General features: G+C 39.1%; 1 protein-coding gene across 1 annotated transcript in view; it reads right to left on the reverse strand.

Annotated features, from left to right (window-relative positions):
- Positions 1 to 2,121: 2,121 nt before the first annotated feature.
- The window catches only part of CR1L (complement C3b/C4b receptor 1 like), a 58,067-nt gene continuing 33,880 nt past the window's right edge, over positions 2,122 to 26,308 (reverse strand). The window contains exons 11-16 of the mRNA XM_024750878.1: positions 19,473 to 19,658; positions 17,605 to 17,628; positions 16,493 to 16,568; positions 7,500 to 7,604; positions 3,124 to 3,153; positions 2,122 to 2,152 (exon numbers count right to left, since the gene is read on the reverse strand). Coding sequence (XP_024606646.1) covers positions 2,122 to 2,152; positions 3,124 to 3,153; positions 7,500 to 7,604; positions 16,493 to 16,568; positions 17,605 to 17,628; positions 19,473 to 19,658 — 452 coding nt within the window. The remainder of the gene's footprint in view (positions 2,153 to 3,123; positions 3,154 to 7,499; positions 7,605 to 16,492; positions 16,569 to 17,604; positions 17,629 to 19,472; positions 19,659 to 26,308) is intronic.

A 26,308-nucleotide genomic window follows, 5' to 3' on the forward strand; every position in this document is an offset into this window, starting at 1 on the left:
GATTAGATTCAAGGATTGGGGTTTTACTGGAACTTTGTTTCAGTGAAATTTCTGTACCTGGGGCTCATCAAATCATCCCAAATACAACTGAAGAGTTTCACATAGATTTCTTTAACTTATTTTGATTTGACCCAACTGAGGCTCCATTTGAAAGGTTCTAAGTCTTGTTCTCTATTTTTCTGGACAAGTTCCACGAGGCAGGGATAGTTTTCTTGCTGTATCTCCAGTGCTGAGACAGTTCTAGACCTACACTAGGTGCATAGAAAATACCCATTAAATACTGAATGAAATAAATGGGTGTTGCTGTCAAGTGCATTTAACATGTTTCTGCCAATCCTCCCCCAGTGTGCATTTACCAAATGCTGGGAAGGTCCTGAGAGATTTTGATTTTAGTAATTTTAGCCACTAGGAACAAAGCAGGATTTGTCTCTGAAAGGATTTGTCTACAACTGTCTGCAGAGAAAACTTTCCTAAATCAGGCATGGCAAGCTGACCTATGAAGTGGATCTACTGTCTAACCCTTGTCTTGAGATCATTTTAGTGACTGAGTTCAAAGGGAGAGTATGGACTGTGAACTTCCTAAGGTGCTGAGAGGAATAGAACTCGAGTCGAGGCTTTGAGTGAAGTAGGGGCTTAAACACTAGTGGTTCCTCCAACTCCCCCTAAAGATTTTGTCAAGCTGCCAGTGATAAAATGAGGAGAGAATGGAAAATATGATTGTTTGTAGACCAGATTTTGAGCTATGTAGTAGCTCTCCTGTAAGCTTTAGGAATGGCGGTAAGGTGGAGGGAAGTGTCTGTGGATGTCATTAACCCGAGGGGGACTTCATTAAATAAAACAATGTTAGAAGATCCTTTGCCTCCTAAATTGGTATATTTACATTTTGCTTTTCAGAGGTGAGGGTAGCAGCATGAAGGGGCCTGTGAATGCTCTCAGAAGAGGCTTTCACCTGTCATGGTGCTTTACAGGTTAGGTGTTTGTGAAAACCTGAGAGAATGGCTAAACAGAGGATAGTTAAGCCACCTTTTTGAGGCTGGTCCTGGGAGCTCTGCCACCTCTACTCGCACCTGGTAGGCACCTGCCAGCAAATTGACCTTCTTACTTGGCTGTTACCTCAAGAGCATTACTGTGGTGCCAAACCCAACACAGGGATTCTGAACCCAGTCAAGTACAGAAAGGAGGGCATTTCTCATAAGGATCACATATTCATTTTGTTTCCTCTTGGCTTTTGAAATCTTTACACAGTAAATATATTACAAACCATATTCCACAAGTCGATTTGCAAAGATAAAATCTCTTATTCCTTTCTTATTATAATGCTGAGACAAATTACATTTAAACATCATGTACTTTAACTTACATCTCACATTTAACTGTACAAAAAGGCAAGTGAAACAAAACAATATTAGAATGTTAGTACTAGGAATAGCTTTGGAGATCAATTAGCCCAGCCCCTGCTTTTCAGATGAAATATATAAGCTCAGAAGTGAACAGAAGTGCTCAGTAATACAAGTTAAGCAGTATAGTATTTTACCCATAATTAGTAATGTGAAGAAAAAAAATGTTGCCTGCTATTCCAGTTCTGCAAGGATTAAGCCATTAGCTACTGCAGTTGCTCATGGACAGTGCACCCCGAGGGGAATTCAAGATGGAGAAAAACAGGAAGTACGTTGTGCTTTGGATTATATAGGCCCCTAGATAGTTAAGATGCATATCTAAGGAAAAATATCTTTCATACTTAGAAAAGCAATAAAATCATTAACTTGAGATGTCTGTTCTTTGGGATTAGCAGTAATCTTTTGATGTTCAACTACATGTCTGCTTTTTTTTTCCAGCAAAAAATTCATGTATATCCTGACTGCTGCCTTACCTCCTCAGAGCCATTCCTCAGAGCTGAGAGACTGTTTCCTGGGCTGTAGTCCTCAGAAAGGTCACAGAATAAAACTTAACTCACAACTTTTACCTTGTGAGTTTTTCTTTCAGTGGACAGTATATACATTATTACATAGTATATATATATTTAATATATACATAATTTAAACACATATTTCCCATAGATAACTGATGTTTAGAGAAACACAGATTTCTTGCAGTTAGAAAGTTACACACATCAAATATTTTTTAATCACATTGTTCACTGACATACTCCATTCTGGGGGGGAAAAAAGAAATGAGAATTTTTTTCTTGTGATGGGAAATTTTGATTCTAAGAATGGTTGATTCCCAAGCAATTGATTTCTAGTTCTCCTTTAAAATTTACTTCCTCAGAAACCCAAGAAATAATAGAGATTGCTAAAATTTTAGGTAAGCAAAACATTGAGCAACTTTTCATATTTTCAGGGGCTACTTGTCTTTCTTTTTTGTTTTGTTGACATAGGTGTGTGTCCTTTGCCTGTATTTTGTGAGATGAGCAGTGGTTGTCTTTGAATTTTTAAGTCTCAAGACATTTACCCTTTGCCTGTGATATAAGTTGCAATGTCTTCTTTCATTTTTCTTTGCTTATACTGTTTTATTTTTCTATCTTGTATGATTTTAAATTGAAAGTCACATTGATGTCCAGTTCACTCTTTATCAAGGTAAATGTGGAAGAATATACTTTAAAACCCAGAATTACACAGAAATTAGCAGTAGTCTTATACAAATCTATTGTTAAATATCCAGAAAGAGTTGATATTTTTTAGAGATCATTAGAGTGGCTGATAATATCATACCAAATAAAGTTTTGATCTATAAGGATGTGGATGCATTAAAGATTCCAGGGCTACTTATTTAGAAGGTGTCAGTACATGTTTATTGTAGGGGAATAAAATGTGCCACCTGGAAATGTGTCTCATTGGCATGAGGATTATTAGGCTGATTATTATTTTTTTTAAGTAAAGTTATTTATTTATTTTTGGCTGCATTGGATCTTCGTTGCTGCGTGTGGGCTTTCTCTAGTTACTGCGAGTGGGGGCTACTCTTTGTTGCGGTGCACGGGCTTCTCTTGTTGCGGAGCATGGGCTCTAAGCGCATCGGCTTCAGTAGCTGTGGCATGCAGGCTCAGTAGCTGTGGCTCACGGACTCTAGAGCACAGGCTCAGTAGTTGTGGTGCATGGGCTTAGTTGCTCCACAGCATGTGGGATCTTCCCGGACCAGGGCTCGAATCCATGTCCCCTGCGTTGGCAGGCAGATTCTTAACCACTGCACTACCAGGGAAGCCCTAGGCTGATTATTTTTAAGAAACAGAAAGCTCAGAAAGTTTTTTCTTGTTACCACCCTCTTAGCTGCTTAAAAAAATTTAGATAAAGTGATTGTTCCAGGAATAGGACTATAACCAGAGATATGTGCAAACAATATGGGCTAAAGTGGTGGGAGCCGTGTGTGGGGGGTGGAACTTGGCACGGCCTAGAGATCAGAGTCTACTCTGAGTCTCATTGTCTCTGCCTGGCCCAGCAAGCATTTTTCAAACATTTGTTTTTCCACCTCCATGTAAATTACCTTCCTCCCCTTCAAAGTCCCAAACCACTACCCCCAACATCCTCCTTCCTCTTTAGCTGAAAATGGTATTTAAGGGGAGTGCTCTGACCATTTTGGGAGTTACTGTTTTCCTGGGTTTCTCCCACATAAACATGTTATTAAAATTGGTTTGATTTTCTCCTGTTAATCTGTCTGATGTCAATTTAATTCTTAGACCAGCTATAAGAATTTCTAGAGGGAAATTTTTCCTCCCTGACATTATTAGCTTGATAAATTATTAAAAGTCATGCTTTCTTAGTTAATTTAGTGTTTTCTGAATTGATACAAAAGTAAGCTAGTTACTTTTATGATAAAAATTATTTTTATTTAAATTTTAGTATTTTAAAATTAATAACATAGGTCAAAGCGCTTTTGAAATAGAGCTTAAGAAATATCCAAAGCTTAATTTTTTTTCCAGCTATTTCTCTTGAATAGTATTGACCCATCTCCCCTATAATCATTTAATACCTTTTTAAAAAAATTTATTTATTTATTTGGCTGTGCTGGGTCTTTAGTTGCAGCATGCAGGATCTTCATTGTCTCTTCGTTGCAGCGTGCGGGATCTTTGGTTGTGGCATGCAGGCTCTTCGTCGTGGCATGCGGGATCTAATTCCCTGACCAGGGATCCAGCCTGGGCCCCCTGCATTGGGAGCATGGAGTCTTAACTGCTGGACCACCAGGGAAGTACCAATGCCTTTTTTTTTTTTTTTTTGCGGTATGTGGGCCTCTCACTGTTGTGGCCTCTCCCGTTGTGGAGCACAGGCTCCAGACGCCCAGGTTCAGTGGCCATGGCTCACGGGCCCAGCCGCTCCGTGGCATGTGGGATCTTCCCGGACCGGGGCATGGACCCGTGTCCCCTGCATCGGCAGGTGGACTCTCAACCACTGCACCACCAGGGAAGCCCCCAATGCCTTTTTAATAAACAGAAATTAATTTATTTTTCTTTGAGAAAGTGAAAACTGATATACCGTATATTTTTCTCCAGAATGTCTAAAATGAGTGGATTCTATTCAATAAAAAAGAAAGTATTTAAGAAAGAAAAACATGTGTATAAAGAAACATATATAAAGATTAGCAGAACATGAATTAAAATATTAACAATGGTTACCACTGGGTAGTATAATTAATGTGACTTTTCTTCATATCTTCTCCCTGCATTTTCCAAATTTGCCCTAATGTGCCCATTCTTATTATGAACATTTGGGAAAAAAATGACCAACTTACAAGCAGAAATCCTAGGCAACACTTTTTTCCTTTAAATAGTTAGACTACTTATAAATCCTAAGTGTAGTTTTCCCCTGACTAGGTAATGTGTGTTTTCAGCACAAGAGAGGAGAGTGAAGGGGTGACCATAATCCAAGCTAAGAAGAGGGTGCTTCAGTAGGTACTGGGAGAGTTTCAGCATCTTCAAGTGCACATGTTTGCATCTCTGTGAAGTCACTTCAAAGATTTTATGAGTCTCAGATCTTATTCTGTTGAAATGAATTGGCTCTTTTCCAATCAACATTTTAATTCGAGGTGTTCTTTAGCTTTATAGTACTTTGTCAAGGAAGGACACTGAAATAACAAAATATTTTTATTTAGATGACAGCATGGTCGACAACTGGACTACCCAGAATTTATATGCTAATAATCATGATGCTAGCATTGCACATAAATTACAAGTTTTAAAAGAAGTGTTTACTTGGACTTCCCTGGTGGCACAGTGGTTACGAATCCACCTGCCAATGCAAGGGACACAGGTTCGAGCCCTGGTCTGGGAAGATCCCACATGCCATGGAGCAACTAAGCCCATGCGTCACAACTACTGAGCCTGTGCTCTAGAGCACATGAACTACAACTACTGATCCTACACACCTAGAGCTCATGCTCCACAACAAGAGAAGCCACCACAATGAGAAGCCTGTGCACGGCAACAAAGAGTAGCCCCTGCTCACCACAACTAGAGAAAAGCCCACATGCAGCAACGAAGACCCAACACAGCCATAAATAAATAAATAAATAAATAAAAGAAGTGTTTACTGTCTTCTGTTGTGGCTGCTATGTTGGGCACAAAAAAGTATAGCATTGCCAACTACCAATTGGCACTTGCCATCTACCTCTACAAGGATCAAATCATGAGCTGCTGCAGCTGCTGACTTTTGACATCCCCTGAAAGGAGTTCAGGGTGGAGATCAGGAATGAGGCACTCTGTGCTTTGGAAAAAACGGGCAGAACAGGCCTTCAGATAGTTAGATATTTTCAGGAGAAGATTATATGAGATTTTATTTTTATTCTTGCATCTCCTCCTATCTAGGTAAGTACTGAAAGTTTTCATGGTGATGTCTGCTCCTTGTAACTAGCAGTAACCTTCACAAGACTAGCAGCAACCTTCTGCAAAAATGTAGGCTTGACTGCATATACCCCCCCACCCCCCAAATCACATATATACTGACCTTCCGCCCTGCTCTTCGTAGCGATTTCTCAGAGGTATCTGAATGCTGTCTCCTGGGTTAGTCCTCATTTTGCCCCAAATAAAACTTAACTCACAACTCTCACATTGTGCATTCTTTTCAGTCGACATCATAAATCGATAAGAGACTAACAATAACTTGACCTTTCCTCATTGCTTCTTTTGTCAAAGGAAGAGTTCTCAGAATTGAGCAAGTGGGCTTCCCTGGTGGTGCAGTGGTTAAGAATCTGCCTGCCAATGCAGGGGACACAAGTTTGAGCCCTGGTCTGGGAAGATCCCACATGCCGTGGAGCAACTAAGCCTGTGCGCCACAACTACTGAGCCTGCGCTCTAGAGCCTGTGGGCCACAACTACTGAGCCCATGTGCCACAACTACTGAAACCCATGTGCCTAGAGCCTGTGCTCTGCAACAACAGAAGCCACCACAATGAGAAGACTGTGCACTGCAGCAAAGAGTAGCCCCTGCTCGCTGCAACTAGAGAAAGCCCCGCACACAGCAACGAAGACCCAACACAGCCAAAAATAAAAAAAATTTAAAAAAAGAATTGAGCAACTAAATAAAAAGAGCCTCATTCTGGAACACACACAGGTCCCTCATAACACATAAAATGATTCCTTGAATCTCTTTTCTGATTGATGGTTTTGTTAGAGGAAATAAACAGGAGCTTGAGGTTTGGAGGAGGGTCAGCTTCAGATAGCATGTCCTCCTCCCCTACTCGCAGTAAGGTCGAAAGAAGTTACTGTATAGTTCAAGACATCCAAATGCTCCCTTGGCCATGCTGAAGCCTCTCCTGTTTCTCAAGGCCAGGAACACTGTTCTTGTACTAATGGACACCCCTGATGAGGCTCATCAGCTCACCTGTCACTCGCAGTTATTACTGCCACTGGATCCCTCAGCATTGTTCTCCTTCCACCTCACAAGACTTCCCAACATCATGTGTTACCTGCACCACTGAATATTCTCATGTCCTTTAACATGGTGCTGTGACACTGGAGATGGCTATATTGCCCTCTCTGCCCCTGCACCTGGTCTGGGTGCACAGGTCTTAATTTTTTTACAGACTCTAACTCACTCCTTGTCAACCATATGTTGCCACAAATGATTAACCTTATTCCTGTGAAATACTGTGGCCAAAATTCCAATTTTAAAAGGGAAATTTGAGACTATTTCATTAAGGAATTCCTACCTGTTTTTAAAAAGGCGATCAACGGTCAATGTGCACAGATTGAGATGCACCTTGAGCAAATGCTTGGGTTCCAAAAGAAAAAGAAAAGCTTACTATTCTCAAAGGTTCATAGCATAAATGCACAAAAATGTAGGAAAGCTTTGAAAAGAAACGGCCTGTGCAGAGCACTGACAGTCATCACCCCAAAATCACTGGAAACAACAATCCAAGAAAAAAACCACAAAGGCGTTTCCAGCTCCTGAAGTACATTCCATCTCCTTTGGTATCAGTGATCCAATTAGTGCCATAGCATATTCAAATCCTACTTTCATTTTCAACATTTGAGTTGTTGAAAACGTTTTGAGTTCAGTTTATGTATTAGGTACCTGATATTTTCCTGATTTGTTTGCAGAGTATGAGGATGGACACCACTGCCTTCTTTGGGATGCAGATGGATAACTGCTTCTTTCAAGTTTTCATCTGTATTGTTGCTAATTGACAATGGAGAAAAATAGGAAAAATATTTTAAATATATAACTTTCAGTGTTGAAAGAAGTTAGTAGCTTTCATTTTGAAATTTAGGCCATACTTTACTTCAAGTTTCTCAAATCTTTGAAGATATCTAAAAAGAAAAACCAAATCCCACATTTCAAGTCTAAGTAAAAACTTGCATTAGGAAATAATAATAAAACCATCCTATACATTGTGTCAGAAGATTCTAACTTGCTTAGAGACAAGTGTCCATACTTAAAATAACATTTCACTATTTCCAATGTAATTTTGATTAGTAAATATTGTTCGCCACAATACTGTGACATTTAGTTAGGCTTCACAATGTGAATGGCTTTGCACTGCAATTTTACACAAGGCTTCTTTCTTTCCGTGTAGTGAAGATGTAAGTTTTGTTTTCTGTACCGTTAATACCCACAGTTAGGAGAGCAGCAGTAGTTTTCATGAAGGTATATAAGAACTGACAGTATACAGAAGTACTTAATTACTTTTAAATGTCAATAATAACAATCATGTGTAAATAACAATAAATAGAGTTAACTTTTCTGACATTCACCATATGTGAGAACCTGTGTTAAGTGAGGTAGAATCTATTATTTTCCCTATTTTGTAGGGAAGGAAAGTAGAGTTTAGACAGGATATGTATCTTGTTGAGGGTCTCATAGTAGTAAGTGAGTGTGAACACAGGTCTTACCGATTGCAAAGCCCAGGGTCTTACCGGCTATGCTCCTCTGCCTTTGTGGGTCATTTAATCAGCACTTCACTTTACATAAATGAAATGATGAATCATATGATACCAGTACCTTTAGACTTCAAGTCTAGGTTGGTATTAGGGATTTAAGAATGGAAGCACAAAGAGTTCACTCACTCCACCACTTCCCAGTACTTCCTCATTATTCCTCTTTACACTCTCATGGAGGTTAGATGGTGGCACCACTTGAGACAAAGAGGAGACTGTGAGTCAGGAGCAAAGTGTCCACAGGATGAGGAAGGGCAACTTGAGATTCATGCATGAGGAAGCGTAGAGGGCTGGACAGCCACGTTGGATGGGTGTCCAAGGAGCAGTGACTAGGTGGTTAGGTGAGTAATGGCCTGAAAGTGGTCTTGGATGATGAGTGGTACATGGGGCGTGAGAGGATACAACCTTAGTGAGTATGTGTTCAAAGAATGGCTGTGCAGGTAGTTGATGGTGGCTAATGTGAATACAGGGTAATGCAGCGAGCCTTTACAGAGAGCGGCCTTAATAATTTTGAACTCTATGCATAATACTAATGAAGACTTCAGGCTTTATCTAAATGTGGACAAGGGGCTGTTTTGTAAAGAAATTGGAGCGAATCAGAGGCAAAAACAACAGGTAAGGATTATTGGGCTCTGAATGGAGGAATCTATTATTTCTCAGTAATCAGTGCATGACTTATCTTGCTTAACATTTGTCACAAATTATTGAGGTAGTAAATACATAGTAAAATACCAAGTGTGCAGATAAGACCTTTTTTTAAAAAAAAAAACTAGTGAAATGTCAAGCCAGTGAGGTTATATCACAGAAAAAACCTTGCATGAACAAATAGGAAAATTGTCACTAAACCTTAATAAGACAGAGGCCCTTACAGAAATATTATAATTCTCTTGTAGGCTAATAACTCAAAATAGAGGGAAAAATGAGAGTTCGCCTACCATTCTCTAGAAAGATACTGACTCATTATACCAGAGAGTTTGCCTACCATTCTCTAGAAAGATACTGACTCATTATACCACAGTAGCTAAGACAAATCCAATAAAATAGAGGGACAAAAAAAGGATTATTGAAAGAAAGAGGAAATATTTCAACCCTGTACTATACACAGTTCTAGATACTGAAATTCAGTGATACAAAATCAGATTCAGAAATGGGCAAAGAAAATTATCAACAGAATGTGTGAAAGGGTTCATGATTTTGCTTCAGATAACTCAGACTAGAGCCTTAACTCTTAACAACTTCCCACTGATATGATTTTAAGTAAGTCACTGAATTTCTCTGCATCTCAGAGGCTTCTCTGCTTTGGGATAATAATATTATTGGGTCTACCTACTTCACAGAGTTGTTTTGAGGGCCAAAGAAGACCACAAATGGTAAAGCATTTTGTAAACAATGTTTTAGATATTGCTATTCTTACTACTAGTCTTGACTACTGTAAAAGTGAGATCAAAAGTCATTAAATAAAAATTATTTTGAGTCCCTTGTAGGTAGGTGGTCCCTGTTCACAAGTAGCTCATTGTCTGTGGAGGGGCATAGTGAGGAGTGTAGTGGAGACCAAGAAGACAAGAGAGAATTTAAAGAGTGTGAGAAAGGACAATTCAGGGAGAGGCAGGAAATGGCTAGATTGTTTGCAAGAAGTTCTGCTGTGATACTTTGTTTTTTTTAAAGTTTATATTGGCATCCTCTGTGCATATCAAAACTACAATTTCTGTAAAGCTTCTTTAGGAGACTGTATTTACTTAGAACGTTTGCTATAGAAAACTGCTCATTTAAAGTTCAAACTGTTTCTCCTGGATATAGTTTGCTCATATCTCATTGACTTTGACCACACTGATTTTGTTATAATTAAATCAACTAGTACACAAGCTGTGTATGTTCTATTCCCAGTCAAAAACATTTCTTGGGCTTCCCTGATGGCGCAGTGGTTGAGAGTCCGCCTGCCGGTTCGTGCTCCCGTCTGGGAAGATCCCACATGCCACAGAGCGGCTGGGCCCGTGAGCCATGGCTGCTGAGCCTGTGCGTCCAGAGCCTCTGCTCCACAACGGGAGAGGCCACAACAGTGAGAGGCCCGCGTACCGAAAAAAAAAAAATTTTTTTTCTTTATTTAGATCTGAATCCTTGCAAGGTTTTGGCAAGTTTAAAAAATAAATGGAGTTTATAAAAGATTATTATTAGTTTTTAAAAATTTTTATTTATTTACTTATACAACAGGTTCTTACTACTCATCAATTTTATACACATCAGTGTATACATGTCAATCCCAATCTCCCAGTTCATCACACCAACCCCTGCCCACCTCCACCGCTTTCCCCCCTTGGTGTCTGTACGTTTTTTCTCTACTTATGAGTCTCAATTTCTGCTCGGCAAACTGGTTCATCTGTACCACTTTCTAGGTTCCACATATATGCATTAATATACGTTATTGGTTTTTCTCTTTCTGACTTACTTCACTCTGTATGACAGTCTCTAGATGCATCCACATCTCCACAAATGACCCAATTTCGTTCCTTTTTATGGCTGAGTAATATTCCATAGTATATATGTACCACATCTTCTTTATCCATTCGTCTGTCAGTGGGCATTTAGGTTGCTTCCATGACCTGGCTATTGTAAATAGTGCTGCAATGAACATTGGGGTGCATGTGTCTTTTTGAATTATGTTTTTTTCTGGGTATATGCCCAGTAGTGGGATTGCTGGATCATATGGTAATTCAATTTTTAGATTTTTAAGGAACTTCCATACTGTTCTCCATAGTGGCTGTATCAATTTACATTCCCGCCAACAGTGCAAGAGGGTTCCCTTTTCTCCACACCTTCTCCAGCATTTATTATTTGTAGATTTTCTGATGATACCCATTCTAACCAGTGTGAGGTGATACCTCATTGTACTTTTGATTTGCATTTCTATAACAATTAGTGATGTTGAGCAGCTTTTCATGTGCCTCTAGGCCATCTGTATGTCTTCTTTGGAGAAATGTCTATTTAGGTCTTCTGCCCATTTTTGCATTGGGTTGTTTGTTTCTTTAATATTGAGCTGCATGAGCTGTTTATATATTTTGGAGATTAATTCTTTGTCCGTTGATTCGTTTGCAAATATTTTCTCCCATTCTGAGGGTTGTCTTTTTGTCTTGTTTATGGTTTCCTTTGCTGTACAAAAGCTTTGAAGTTTCTTTAGGTCTCATTTGTTTATTTTTGTTTTTATTTCCATGACTCTAGGAGATAGATCAAAACATTTGTTGCTGTGATTTATGTCAAAGAGTGTTCTTCCTATGCTTTCCTCTAAGAGTTTTATAGTGCCCGGTCTTACATTTAGGTCTCTAATCCATTTTGAGTTTATTTTTGTGTACAGTGTTAGGAAGTGTTCACTGCCGCTTGATCACGGTGTATGATTCTTTTAATGTGTCGTTGGATTCTGTTTGCTAGTATTTTGTTGTGGATTTTTGCATCTATATTCATCAGTGATATTGGTCTGTAATTTTCTTTGTTTTGCAGTATCTTTGTCTGGTTTTGGTATCAGGGTGATGGTGACCTCGTAGAATTAGTTAGGGAGTGTTCCTTCCTCTGCAATTTTTTGGAAGAGTTTGAGAAGGATGGGTGTTAGCTCTTCTCTAAATATTTGATAGAATCCACCTGTGAAGCCATCTGGTCCTGGACTTCTGTTTGTTGGAAGATATTTAATCCCAGTTTCAATCTCATTACTTGTGATTAGTGTGTTCATATTTAATATTTCTTCCTGATTCAGTCTTGGAAGGTTATACCTTTCTGAGAATTTGTCCATTTCTTCCAGGTTGTCCATTTTATTGGCATAGAGTTGCTTGTAGTAGTCTCTTAGGATACTTTGTATTTCTGCAGTGTCTGTTGTTACTTCTCCTTTTTCATTTCTAATTTTATTGATTTGAGTCCTCTCCCTCTTTTTCTTCAGAAGTCTGACTAATGGTTTATCAATTTTGTTTATCTTCTCAAAGAACAATCTTTTAGTTTTATTGGTCTTTGCTATTGTTTTCTTTGTTTCTATTTCATTTATTTCTGCTCTGATCTTGATGATTTCTGTCCTTCTGTTAACATTGGGTTTTGTTTGTTCTTCTTTCTCTACTTTCTTTAGGTTTAACGTTAGATTGTTTATTTGAGATTTTTCTTGTTTCTTGAGGTAGACTTGTAAAGGTATAAAATTCCCTCTTAGAACTGCTTTTGCTGCATCCCATAGGTTTTGGATTGTCGTGTTTTCTTTGTCATTTGTCTCTAGGTAATTTTTGATTTCCTCTTTGATTTCTTCAGTGATCTCTTGGTTATTTAGTAACATATTGTTTAGCCTCCATGTATTTGTGTTTTTTATGTTTTTTTCCCTGTAATTGATTTCTAATCTCATAGCATTGTGGTCAGAAAAGATGCTTGACATGATTTCAATTTTCTTAAATTTACTGAAGCTTGATTTATGACCCAAGATATGATCTATCCTGGAGAATGTTCCATGCGCACTCGCGAAGAAAGTATAATCTGCTGTTTTTGGATGGAATGTCCTATAAATATCAATTAAATCTATCTGGTCTATTGTGTCATTTAAAGCTTTTGTTTCCTTATTAATTTTCTGTTTGGATGATCTGTCCATTGGTGTTAGTGAGGTGTTAAAGTCCCCCACTATTATTGTGTTACTGTCGATTTCCTCTTTTATAGCTGTTAGCTGTTGCCTTATGTATTGAGGTGCTCCTACGTTGGGTGCATATATATTTATAATTGTTATATCTTCTTCTTGGATTGATCCCTTGAATATTACGTAGTGTCCTTCCTTGTCTCTTGTAACATTCTGTATTTTAAAGTCTATTTTATCTGATATGAGTATTGCTACTCCAGCTTTCTTTTGATTCCCATTTACATGGAATATCTTTTTCCATCCCCTCACTTTCAGTTTGTATGTGTCCCTAAGCCTGAAGTGGGTCTCTTGCAGACAGCATACATATGGGTCTTGTTTTTGTATCCATTCAGCAAGCCTGTGTTTTTTGGTTGGAGCATTTAATCCATTCATGTTTAAGGTAATTATCGATATGTATGTTCCTATTTCCATTTTCTTTATTGTGTTGGGTTTGTTTTCATAGGTCCTTTTCTTCTCTTGTGTTTCCCACTTAGATAAGTTCCTTTAGCACTTGTAGAGCTGGTTTGGTAGTGCTGAATTCTTTTAGCTTTTGCTCATCTGTAAAGGTTTTGATTTCTCCATGGAATCTGAATGAGATCATTGCTGGGTAGAGTATCTTGGTTGTAGGTCCTTCCCTTTCATCACTTTAAGTATATCATGCCACTCCCTTCTGGCTTGTAGAGTGTCTGCTGAGAAATCAGCTGTTAACCTTATGGGAGTTCCCTTGTATGTTATTTATCGTTCTTCCCTTGCTGCTTTCAATAATTTTTCTTTGTGTTTAATTCTTGCCAATTTGATTACTATGTGTCTCCGTGTGTTTCTCCTTGGGTTTATCCTGTATTGGACTCTCTGCCCTTCCTGGACTTGGGTGGCTATTTCCCTTCCCATGTTAGGGAATTTTTCCACTATAATCTCTTCAAATATTTTCTCGGGTCCTTTCTCTCTCTCTTCTCCTTCTGAGACCCCTATAATGCAAATGTTCTTGCATTTAATGTTGTCCCAGAGGTCTCTTCAGCTGTCTTCATTTCTTTTCATTCTTTGTTCTTTATTCTGTTCCTCAGCAGTGAATTCCACCATCTGTCTTCCAGCTCACTTATCCATTCTTCTGCCTCAGTTATTCTGCTATTGATTCCTTCTAGTGTATTTTTCATTTCAGTTATTGTATTGTTCATCTCTGTTTGCTTGTTCTCTAATTCTTCTAGATCTTTGTTCAACATTTCTTGCATCTTCTCGATCTTTGCCTCCATTCTTTTTCTGAGGTCCTGGATCATCTTCACTATCGTTATTCTGAATTCTTTTTCTAGAAGGTTGCCTATCTCCACTTCATTTAGTTGTTTTTCTGGGGTTTTATCTTGTTCCTTCATCTGGTACATAGCCCTCTGCCTTTTCATCTTGTCTATCTTTCTGTGAATGTGGTTTTTGTTCCACATGCTGCAGGATTGTAGTTCTTCTTGCTTCTGCTGTCTGCCCTCTGGTGGATGAGGCTATCTAAGAGGCTTGTGCATGTTTCCTGATGGGAGGGACTGGTGGTGGGTAGAGCTGGCTGTTGCTCTGGTGGGCAGAGCTCAGTAAAACTTTAATCTTCTTGTCTGCTGATGGGTGGGGCTGGCCTAAGGCGTTTCTTTGGCCTAAGGCGACCCAACACTGGAGCCTAGGCAGGCTCTTTGGTGCAGCTAATGGTGGATTCTGGGAGGGCTCACACCAAGGAGTACTTCTCAGAACTTCTGCTGCCAGTGTCTTTGTCCTCACGGTGAGGCACTGCCACCCCCCACCTCTGCAGGAGCCCCTCCAACACTAGCAGGTAGGTCTGGTTCAGTCTTCTATGGGGTCACTGCTCCTTCCTCTGGGTCCCAATGTAGACACTACTTTGTGTGTGCCGTCCAAGAGTGGAGTCTCTGTTTCCCCCTGTCCTGTCAAAATGCTGCAATCAAATCCCGCTAGCCTTCAAAGTGTGATTATCTAGGAATTCCTCTTGCCATTGCCGGACCCCCAGGTTCAGAAGCCTGACGTGGGGCTCAGAATCTTCACTCCGATGGCTGGAATTCTGTGGTATAAGTGTTCTCCAGTTGTGAGTCACCCACCCAGTGTGACTGGGTGGGATTTGATTTTATTGTGGTTGCGCCCCTCCTACAGTCTTTGTTGCTTCTCCTTTGTCTTTGCATGTGGGGTATCTTTTTTGGTGAGTTCCAGTGTCTTCCTGTTGATGATTGTTCAGCAGTTAGTTTTGATTCTGGTGTTCTCGAAAGAGGGAGTGAGAGCGGTCGTTCTACTCCACCATCTTGAACCAATCTCAAAGATGATTATTTTTTAAAAATACCCATGCAAAACCTTAATTCTTCCACACTGACAGCCTGGGTATGTGTGCCAGTGGGACACACTTTCTAATTTCTAGTGCCCTGATAGGGTCAGTGTATAAAGGTTGGAGTCTGAAATGTTTTAGCAAAACAAGGATACCAACATTCTCATCAACACCCTTGTAAAAATTCCTTCTATTTTCTCTTTTGCAAAATTTGAGTCCTTCATAAATTCTATGCTTTTAAAAAAAGTGTTCTTCTTATCATATATATTTCTTTAAAGAAAGTAACAGACACAAAATGGAACCATTTGATCCCCAGACTTAATTGCAGTTTTGACCTGCAGAAATTAATCTTAATCAACCATTCTGAAATTTTCTGGTCAGCATCAATAAGGTAATCTGTTATGTAGGTCCTCTTCACCTCCCAGAGGAAGAAGAGGCAATCAATTTCATAAATTCTTGCTGTCTAACACCTCTGCCCTGCCTCCAAAGAAGATGTCCTGATTTAAAAATAATCCTTGTTTCCCCGAATAGCTCCTTTGCCCCACCCTTCTTCCTATGAAAACCTTCCATTTGTACAACTCCTCTGTGCATCCTTCTAGTTGCTAAATGGGATGCTGCTCAATCCATGAATCTTTTAATGAAGCCAATTAGATCTTCAAATTTACCCAGCTGAATTGTGTTGTTTTTAATAGTGTAAATCCTTCTTTATGCCTAATATGTGTCATCAGCCTTCTTTATAAGAATTATCACCTCTGTTTATGTAGTACTTCTTTTTCGAGGTTTTCTTTGTAAAAAATTAATCCCCAAAAACCTCAAATAAATAGAGTTGAGGGACCAGAAAGGGGAGTTCTCCTGCCCTAGGAAGACAACAGAGACCAGCAGTAACAAGAAAGACTCCTTTTCTTTCCTGGAAAGGGCTCAGCCAATGAAAACCCATGGACTCTTTGTTTACTACAGCCCTCCCAACTTCCTTTTCCTCCCAAGAAAAGCATTCTCCTTCCCTTGGCATGCAGGGACTTGCATATGACTCACCATGGTTGTAGACTTCAAATTGCTATTCTCTGCGGATCCCAAATAAACCCATTTTTGCTGGAGAAATAACTGGCAGTCTATCTGTTTTAGGTCAACATCTTTTACATCTCTTTGGCTTCCAAGAAGCAGCAAATAGAGTTATAAACATATTCTAGGAGAATATGGCTGTACTTACCCTTTTTTGTGCTTTAGAATTATCAAACAGGAAGCAATGACGGGTAAAATCAAGAGGATCATACCAAAGAACATGCCTAGGCAGTAAAACATGGTAATTAAATGCATGGAAAATATAACCTGTAGGTTTCAAACTGTGTCTTAAAGAGTTTTTAAAAAGTAAGTATAGGGCTTCCCTGGTGGCGCAGTGGTTGAGAGTCTGCCTGCCGATGCAGGGGACACGGGTTCGTGCCCTGGTCCAGGAAGATCCCACATGCCGTGGAACGGCTAGGCCCGTGAGCCATGGCCGCTGAGCCTGCGCGTCCGGAGCCTGTGCTCCACAACGCGAGAGGCCACAACAGTGAGAGGCCCGCGTACCGCAAAAAAAAAAAAACAAAACCCCAAATTAACCAATAAAAAGTAAGTATAAATTCTGTTTTTAAAAAACACCCCCCACAGGCTTACCTTTAAGATTTCCCCTCTGCTCCAGGTTTAATCTAGCATATTAGTCTTATTACCCCAGGGTTATAAATGAGCAATGAGAGAGCAGTTTGTGACCTTTGTCCAACAGCAGCGTTTCAATAAGTGGGTGAGAACAAACACTGGAGCTCCTCTGCTCAGCTCACCATGACCCTGCATGTCTCTTGTGTGAGGCGCAAGGCACGAGCTACTCTATGCAGCAGACTCTACTTTGTAGAGTCTACTTTCACTTTGTGGTAGAAACTCTACCACAAAACTATTCCTCTCACATAGGCAGATCACAGAAATGGGCTTAGAAAATTGGTCTTTGTGGCTTTCAATTTATGCAAATGGGCATGACTACCATCCTGAAGACTATTCCCAGGTTATAAACTGAAGAGCAAGTTGCCTTCTCCAGACACATTAAAATAGGAAGAATGGTTCTTTTTTTTATAATGGTTCAAAGATAGTAAGGGAACTTTGATAAAGGACACCCACTCTATATGCATATAAGGATACCAGTTTTGCTACACTGTGGCCTGAATTCATTATTCTTTTCTTTCTAATTAAAATTGCAGTCTAGGATATTTTGATCTCTCTTTTTACATTTCACCTATTATCAGTGGATACCTACTGTTAAGGATGTTTCCTCAGCAAACCCTTCATAAAACTTACCAGCTATGAGCTCATCACTCGTGCCTAAAAGGAAGCAAAAGCCACAAAAAACATCAGTCTGACACACAATATGATCAAACAGGAGCTCTCAGCCAGTTAATTCATCCTGATTTTTTTCTGTACAGATTCTTAATTTTTTTCTAATATAAAAAGCCATTGGTTTTACTCACACAATCTCATATTATTTTGTGTACTCAACAAAGTCTGTTTTTTTCTTTTAAAATTACTATTTTGTCATAAAAGTAGTATAATTAGAGCAGAAAGTTTATAAAACAGAACAAAAGAAAAATATCATCCATAATCCTACTATCCTGAAATATTTTAGTACATTCCCTTCTAGTACATTTTCTCATGCATCTAAGTTTTTACATAGTTATAGAATATCTAATCTTTGAACAGGTGAATTAAGTGCTCAACATATGTTAACTTTTACAACCTTTATTATTACCACAACCAACACTACTGCTATGTGTATTACATTATTAACACTTCATTATATTTTTAACATATTTCTCATCTGTCTACTGCTTTCTTATTTACTTTTAAAAGTTCATAAGTTCTAAGTCAAATTTGTTGACCTTTTATAATTTTCTCTATATATCAAAATTTTCCAAAAGTTGTTTTTCTTTTTCTAGCTGTTTTACCTTCTTTTTTTTCCTTTTCTACTTTAGCTTTCCTATGTTGACTTTTAAAACTTTTACCTACTTATTACATCTGGTATTTATTGTAAGACATAAAGAAAGGTTCCAAATTTTTTCAGTGCTACGTATACTATTTGATCATCTTTTTCTTCCCCTTGGATTGATGATGTCTCCGTTACTAGATTGTTTTCTGTAAGATACTTTAATTTCTATTTATACTAGCTCTATTTTATTAATATCTACTTTATTCCATTTTTAATAAAGATAAGTCTATTTTTGGTGATATAAAATGATTTATGTATTGTGACTTTCTATTTTAATAACTGGCACGTCAGTCCCCCCACATTATGTGAATTTTCTGTCTCTCACAGCCACATCGTTAGAATACTCAAAAGACATTCAGATAGGCAGTGATCTTTTTGCCAAAGAAATGAATATAATTTGATATTAAGGGAGTATCAAGTTTATAATTTAGAAATATTATTTGCGAGTGAGCTTTGTTAATGCATTTAAGGCATTGACTGTAAAAAAGTTGTATCTTGAACAATCTTGGTATTCAACCACATATTTTAAGTAAGAGTGATAAGAATGGGGGAGAAGAGAAGGCTAAGACTAATTTAGATTAAGGAAGGTTATTCGTTATTCATTTTGCTCATCTGTTACTTGATGTGTACAAGTTTCAGGTTTAGGATTTTCTATTTTACATCACCCTCTAGTTGCCAGCAGAAGGCTACCCTTCTACAGATCTTAATGACACATGATTCCTAAATCACTGTATCCAATGTACCAGGTTAAAATCCTGTAGTCTACACCAGTGTGGGAGACCAGCCAGCTAGTCTCTGCAAGTTGGAAGGTGATCCCCGACTCATGCTGAAAACATTCTTGAAGGCCTGCTCTACCACTAATCTGCTACTGAATTTTAAGACCCATAGGATGTAATCAAATTATTACTGTGCAATGTATGCAGCAACAGAGTGATAATGGGCAGAAAAGGTTCAGAGGAGTCCCTGAGGAGAGATGGATGGGTTAAGAAGTGTGAGGAGCAAGGCTTGCCTTATTCTCATTGCTAAGGGCTTTGGGGGAAGAATTAGGGACTCTTACTGCACTCCTTAGCTCTTAGCTCATGCACACCATATGGCACACCACCACATTCAGTGTCAGTACAGATGAATGAATGAACAGTAACCAGGACTGGGAAGGACCTACATTCCTTGCACTTGCACTTACGAGAGGTACATATGGCCAGAGGAGGGTCCCACAGGTCATCTTCCTGGCACTGACTCCAGGGACTGCCTTCCAGAGTATACCCATCTTCACACTCCAAAGTTACATTATCTCCAGAGTGATATACTTTTCTTATTTTCAGTTCCTTCTTGATTCCATTCATAATCTGTGGGAGGCTACATTTTACTTCTGAAATTAGAAAAAGGAAAAAAGAAATTGATATTTTATTGTTAGTTGAAACTTTGCTTTTAGCAAAGATGAGTCATGTCTTCCATCAAAAATTATTGATACCTCTCCTACAACATCTTATTATTTAAAATTCTCTGACTTCCCTTTTTATGTAAAGCAAGGGAATATAAATATATGGCTTATAATTATTTTAAATTATCATACCTTAAATTATTGTTAACTCTTCAACAGGAAAGTTATGGAAAGGTTAGGAATTAGGATAACCATGTTCCAGCCTTGGAACCACTTGGGCCACACCATAAGAAAATAGGAATATCATTTTAACTCTGTTTAGGTATACAACAGGTATTTTGTCTCTTGAATAAATGCGTATTTCTGGCTCATTTCTATACATAGAACAAATAAATTATGATTCTGAATTTAAAGTATTAATTTTCTACTTAATTTTATCTCATTTACCTTGTAAAAATTAATAAATAGAAACCTTAAATTAAATAATTAAATAGAGTCTGGAGACCAGAAGGGGGAGCTTTCACACACTGTGATGACAGCAGAGCTCAACAGCAAGAAGAAAGACTCCTCTTCTTTCCTAGCAGCAAATCAGCAAGGAAAAACCATGGACTCTTTGTTTGCTAGAGCCCTTACAACTTCCTTTTCCCTTCTGTTAAAAGAGTTCTCCTTCCTTTGCTATGCGGGGACTTGCATGTGGCTCACCATGGCTGCAGACCCCAAACCGCAATTCTCTGCTGATCCCAAGCAAGACCATTTTTGCTAGAGAAATAACTGGCAGTCTATTTGTTTTCGGCGAACAAGCCCATCCTTTGTTTTGCTTTCTTTCTCTGCCTTGCCACTGATACCTTCCAAGCAAAGCCTGCTTTTCAGTTGTAATGGTCTCAAAATTAGCCTAAGTCCTCTTTTTAAAATAAAAACCAACAAGGTAAAGTGGCATTTCTCAAAATATGGTCTGTGGTCCTGCTACATCAAAATATTCTGATGGGTTTGTTAAAAATAGACCTCTGGACTCTACCTCAACATGTCAGAGAGTTCTTGGGAATGGAATTTAAGAATCTGTCTTTTTAGGGAAAGGTGTTCAAGATGGTAGCATAGGAAGACCCTAAACTCACCTCCTCCCATGGACACACCAAAATTACAACTACTTACAGAGCAACTATCTATGAAAATGACCTGAATACTAGCAGAAAAAAAAATTTCCATAACTAAAGAGATAAAGAAGGAACCATAATGAGATAAATAGGAGAGGTAGAGACATGGTATAGTCAAGACCCACAGCCTTGGTTGGTGACCCACAAATGGGAAGAATATCACAATCATAAAGGTCCTCCCCGAGGAGTGAGGAGTCTGAGCACTTCACTGGGCTCCCCAGCCAGGGGTCCTACTCCAGGGAGATGAGCCCCCTAGCTTTGAAACCCAGTGGGGCTTATGTTCGGGAGTGCCAGAGGGTTATAGGAAACAAAAATGTCACTCTTATAGGGCACGTGCAAAGTCTCATATGCTCCAAGTCCCAGCACAGAGGCAGTAGTTTGAAAAGAGCTTCAGTCCGACCTACTTGCTGATCTTGAAGAGCCTTCCAGAGAGGCAGCAGGCAACTGGGATTCCCCTTAGACACTGTTAGCAGCCACTCTGGGGAGCTCATTTTACCGAGATAACACCAGTGTTAGCAAATGCCATTTGGAAATCCTCCCTCTAGCCTATTCGTGCTGGAGGCTTACCACCACCAGTGGGCCTGTACCAGCCCAACCCAACCTAGACATGTACACAGCCATGTGGGGACCTGGCCCCACCCACCAGCAGGACAGCACCTGCCCTGAGTCCCTCTGGGCCATGCAGACAGCCACATAAGGACCTGACCCCGACCTACGGTGGGCTTGCATGAGCCCTGAGCCCCCAGGGTCATGTAGACAGCCCCATGGGGACCCAGCCACTCATACTAGTGGGCCAGCACCAATGCTGAGCCCACCACCACCACCAGGCTATGCAGACAGCCACACAGGGACACAGTCTTACCCTTCAGTGGACCAGCATCAGCCCCACATCGCCCTGGGTGTGCAGCCAACCATGAAGGAAGCTTACCCAGCCCTCCAGTGGGCCCACAGCTACTGTACAAAGCATGGCCTAGCAGCCAATTTGGCTAGTTGTCAGCCCCACATACCAGTGTGCCCACAGTAGTTGATACCACCACAAAAGAAGGGCACAAGCATCGCACATAGGGGGCATCCATAGAACATACAGCTTTCATGACCAAAGGGGAGCATGCTGCTGGAACCACAGGATGTTTCCTACCATGGGCACTTCTTCAAGATCAGGAAACATAATGGACCAACTTAACACACAGATATAAACACTGAATATTGGGCAAAATGAGGAAACAGAGGTGTATGTTCCAAATGATTGAACAAGACAAAATTTTCATAAAAGAAATAACTGAAGTGGAGGTAAGAAAACTACATGATAAAGAGTTCAAGGTAATGGTCATAAAGATACTCATTGAACTCAGGGGAAGAATAGATAAGCACAGTGAGAAATTTAACAAAGGAATAGAAAATATAAAGAAGAACCAAACAAAGCTGAAGAATACAATAACTGAAATAAAAAATACACTAGAAGGAATCAACAGTAGATTAGATGATGCAGAGGAACAGATCAGTGATCTGAAAGACAAAGTTATGGAAATCTCTTAAGCCGAACAGAAAAGAGAAAAAAGGTTTTTTTAATGGGGATAGTTTAAGAAACCTCTGGAACAATATCAAGCATACTAACATTCACATGATGGGGGTCCCAGAAGGAGAAGACAGAGACCAAGGGGCAGAGAACTTATTTGAAGAAATAATAGTGGAAAACTTCCTTAACCTGGGGAAGGAAACAGACACCCAAGTAAGAAAGTACAGAGAATCACAAACAAGATGAACCCAAAGAGATTTACACCAAAACACATACTATTAAAGTGGCAAAAAGTGAACGATTAAGAGGGAATATTAAAAACAGCAAGAGAAAAGCAACTAGTTATGTACAAGGGAACCTCCATAAGAATATCAGCTGACTCTTTAACAGAAACTTTGCAGGCCAGAAGGGAGTGGCACAATACAATCAAATGACAAAAGGGGAAAATCTACAAACAAGAATATTCTACCTGGCAAAGTTATCACTCATACTTGAAGGAGAGTTTTACAGACAAATAAAAACTGAAAGAGTTCAGCACCACTAAACTGACTTTAATAGAAACGTTAAAGGAACTTCTTTAAGTGGAAAAGAAAAGGCCACAATTAGAAATGTGAAAATTATGAAAGAAAATCTCACTGGTAAAGGCAAAATAGTAGATCAACTATTTATAAAGCTAGCAGGAAGGTTAAAAGACAAAAGTAGGGAAATCATCTATATACAAAATAAGTAGTTAAGGGATACAAAAAACAAAAAGATGTAAAATATGACATCAAAAATATTCAACATTGTTGTGGGAGGAGTAAAAATGCAGGGTTGTTAGAATACATTCGAACTTAAGAGATCATCAATTAATCATATGTACATCTATATGTAATCATAGATAAGAGATAGATAGAGAGCTGTTATATATGAACCTCATGGTGACCACAAACCAAAACCTATAATAGATACACACAAAAAAAGAGAGAAAGGAATCCAAACATAATGCTAAAGAAAGTCATCAAATTGCAAAAGAGGAGAGGAAAAGAAGAAAGAAGAACTACACAACAAAACAATCCCCCAAAATTAACAAAATGGCAATAGGTCCATATCTATGAATAATTACTTTAAATGTAAATGGACTAAATGCTCCAACCAAAAGACAAAGAAAGGCTGAAAGATACAAAGAACTCATACAACTCAACATCAAAAAAACAAACAATCCAATTAAAAAATGGGCAGAGGATCTGAATAGACATTTTTCCAAAGAATACCTACAGATGACCAGCAGGCATGTGAGAAGATGCTCAGCATCATTAATCACCAGAGAAATGAGAATCAAAGCCATAGTGAGATATCTCCTAACACCTGTCAGCATGGCTAATATCAAAAGAAACAAATAACAAGTGTTAGGAAGGATGTGGAGAAAAGGGAACTCTCATGCACTATTGTTGGGAATGTAAATTGTACCCACTGTGGAAAACAGTATGAAGATTTCTCAAAAAATTAAATCTAGGGACTTCCCTGGTGCTGCAGTGGTTAAGAATCTGTCTGCCAATGCAGGGCACGTGGGTTCGAACCCTGCTGTGGGAAGATCCCACATGCTGCAGAGCAACTAAGCCCATGTGCCACAACAACTGAGCCTGCACTCTAGAGCCCACGAGCCACAACTACTGAGCCTGCATGCCACAATTACTGAAGCCTGCATACCTAGAGCCCATGCTCCACAACAAGGGAAGCCACTGCCATGAAAAGCACGCACACCACAACAAAGAGTAGCCCCCGGTCTCGACAACTAGAGAAAGCCTGCATACAGCAACAAAGACCCAATGAAACCAAAATTAAATGAATAAATTAATTTAAAAAATTAAAACTAGAACTACCACATGACATCAATTCCACTCCTGTGCATTCATCTGAAGAAAATGAAAACACTAATTAGAAAAGATATATGCACCCAATGTTCATTGTAGCATTATTCACAAAAGCCAATATATGGAAGCAACCTAAATACCCATCAATAAATGAATGGAAAAAGAAGATGTGGTATACATACACAATGGAATATTCCTGAGGCATAAAAAGAATGATATCTTACCATCTGCAACAACATGGATGGACCTCGAGGTACTATGCTAAATGACATGGCAGACAGAGAAAGGCAAGTACTACATGATTTCACTTATTGTGGAATCTAAAAACAAAACAAATGAACAGACATAAGAAAACAGAAACAGAGTTATCGATACCGAGAAGAAACAGGTGATTGCCAGAGGGGAGGGAAATGGGGTGAAGAACGAAATAGGTGAGGGAGATTAAGAGGTACAAACTGTCAGTTGCAAAATACATGGAAAGTAGTGGGATACAAAATTAATGCACAGAAATCTCTTGCATTCCTATACACTAATGATGAAAAATCTGAAAGAGAAATTAAGGAAACACTCCCATTTACTGTTGCAACAAAAAGAATAAAATACCTAGGAGTAAACCTACCTACGGAGACAAAATACCTGTATGCAGAAAACTATAAGACACTGATGAAAGAAATGAAAGATGACACAAACAGATGGAGAGATATACCATGTTCTTGGATTGGAAGAATCAATATTGTGAAAATGACTATACTACCCAAAGCAATCTACAGATTCAATGCAATCCCTATGAAACGACCACTGGCATTTTTCACAGAACTAGAACAAAAAATTTCACAATTTGTATGGAAATACAAAAGACCCCGAATAGTCAGAGCAATCTTGAGAAAGAAAAACAGAGCTGGAGGAATCAGGTTCCCTGACTTCAGACTATGCTACAAAGCTACAATAATCAACACAGTATAGTACTGGCACAAAAACAGAAATATAGATCAATGGAACAGGATAGAAAGCCCAGAGATAAACCCACGCACATATGGTCACCTTATCTTTGATAAAGGAGGCAAGAATATACAATGGAGAAAACACAGCCTCTTCAATAAATGATGCTGGGAAAACTGGAAAGCTACATGTAAAAGAATGAAATTAGAACATTCCCTAACACCATAAATGAAAATGAACTCAAAATGGATTAAAGACCTAAATGTAAGGCCAGACACTATAAAACTGTTAGAGGAAAATATAGGCAGAACACTCTATGGCATAAATCACAGCAAGATAAAATAGAGCTGCAATGAACATTTTGGTACATGGCTCTTTTTGAATTATGGTTTTCTCAGGGTATATGCCCATTATTGGGACTGCTGGGTCATATGGTAATTCTATTTTAACAGTAGGTCCTTATTAGTTATCTCCTCACACTGGGCAGAAAGATCACCATCAAAAAATCTACAAACATGGGCTTCCCTAGTGGCACAGTGGTTGAGAGTCTGCCTGCTGATGCAGGGGACCCAGGTTCATGCCCCGGTGCAGGAAGATCCCACATGCCGTGGAGCAGCTGGGCCCGTGAGCCATGGACGCTGAGCCTGTGCATCCGGAGCCTGTGCTCCGCAACGGGAGAGGCCACAGCAGTGAGAGGCCCCTGTACTGCAAAAAAAAAAAAAAAAAATCTACAAACAGTAAATGCTAGAGAGGATGTAGAGAAAAGGGAACCCTTCTACACAGCTGGTGGGAATGTAAATTAGTGCAGCCACTGTGGAGAACAGTATGGAGGTTCCTTAAAAAACTAAAAATAGAGCTACCATATGATCCTGCAATCCCACTCCTGGCATATATTTGGACAAAACCATAATTCAACAAGATACGTGCACTCCACATGGAAGCAACCTAAATGTCCATCAACGGAGGAATGGATAAAGAAGATGTGGTACATATATAAAATGGAATATTACTCAGCCATAAAAAGAACAAATAATGTCATTTATAGCAACATGGATGGACTTAGAGATTGTCATACTGAGCAAAGTAAGTCAGACAGAAAAAGACAAATATCACATGATATTGTTTATACGTAGAATCTAAAAATAGTGTACAAACGAACTTTTCTACAAAAACAGAAAT

This window comes from Neophocaena asiaeorientalis, unplaced genomic scaffold (genome assembly GCF_003031525.2).
Source record: "Neophocaena asiaeorientalis asiaeorientalis breed wild unplaced genomic scaffold, Neophocaena_asiaeorientalis_V1.1 scaffold67, whole genome shotgun sequence".
Lineage (NCBI taxonomy): Eukaryota > Metazoa > Chordata > Mammalia > Artiodactyla > Phocoenidae > Neophocaena > Neophocaena asiaeorientalis.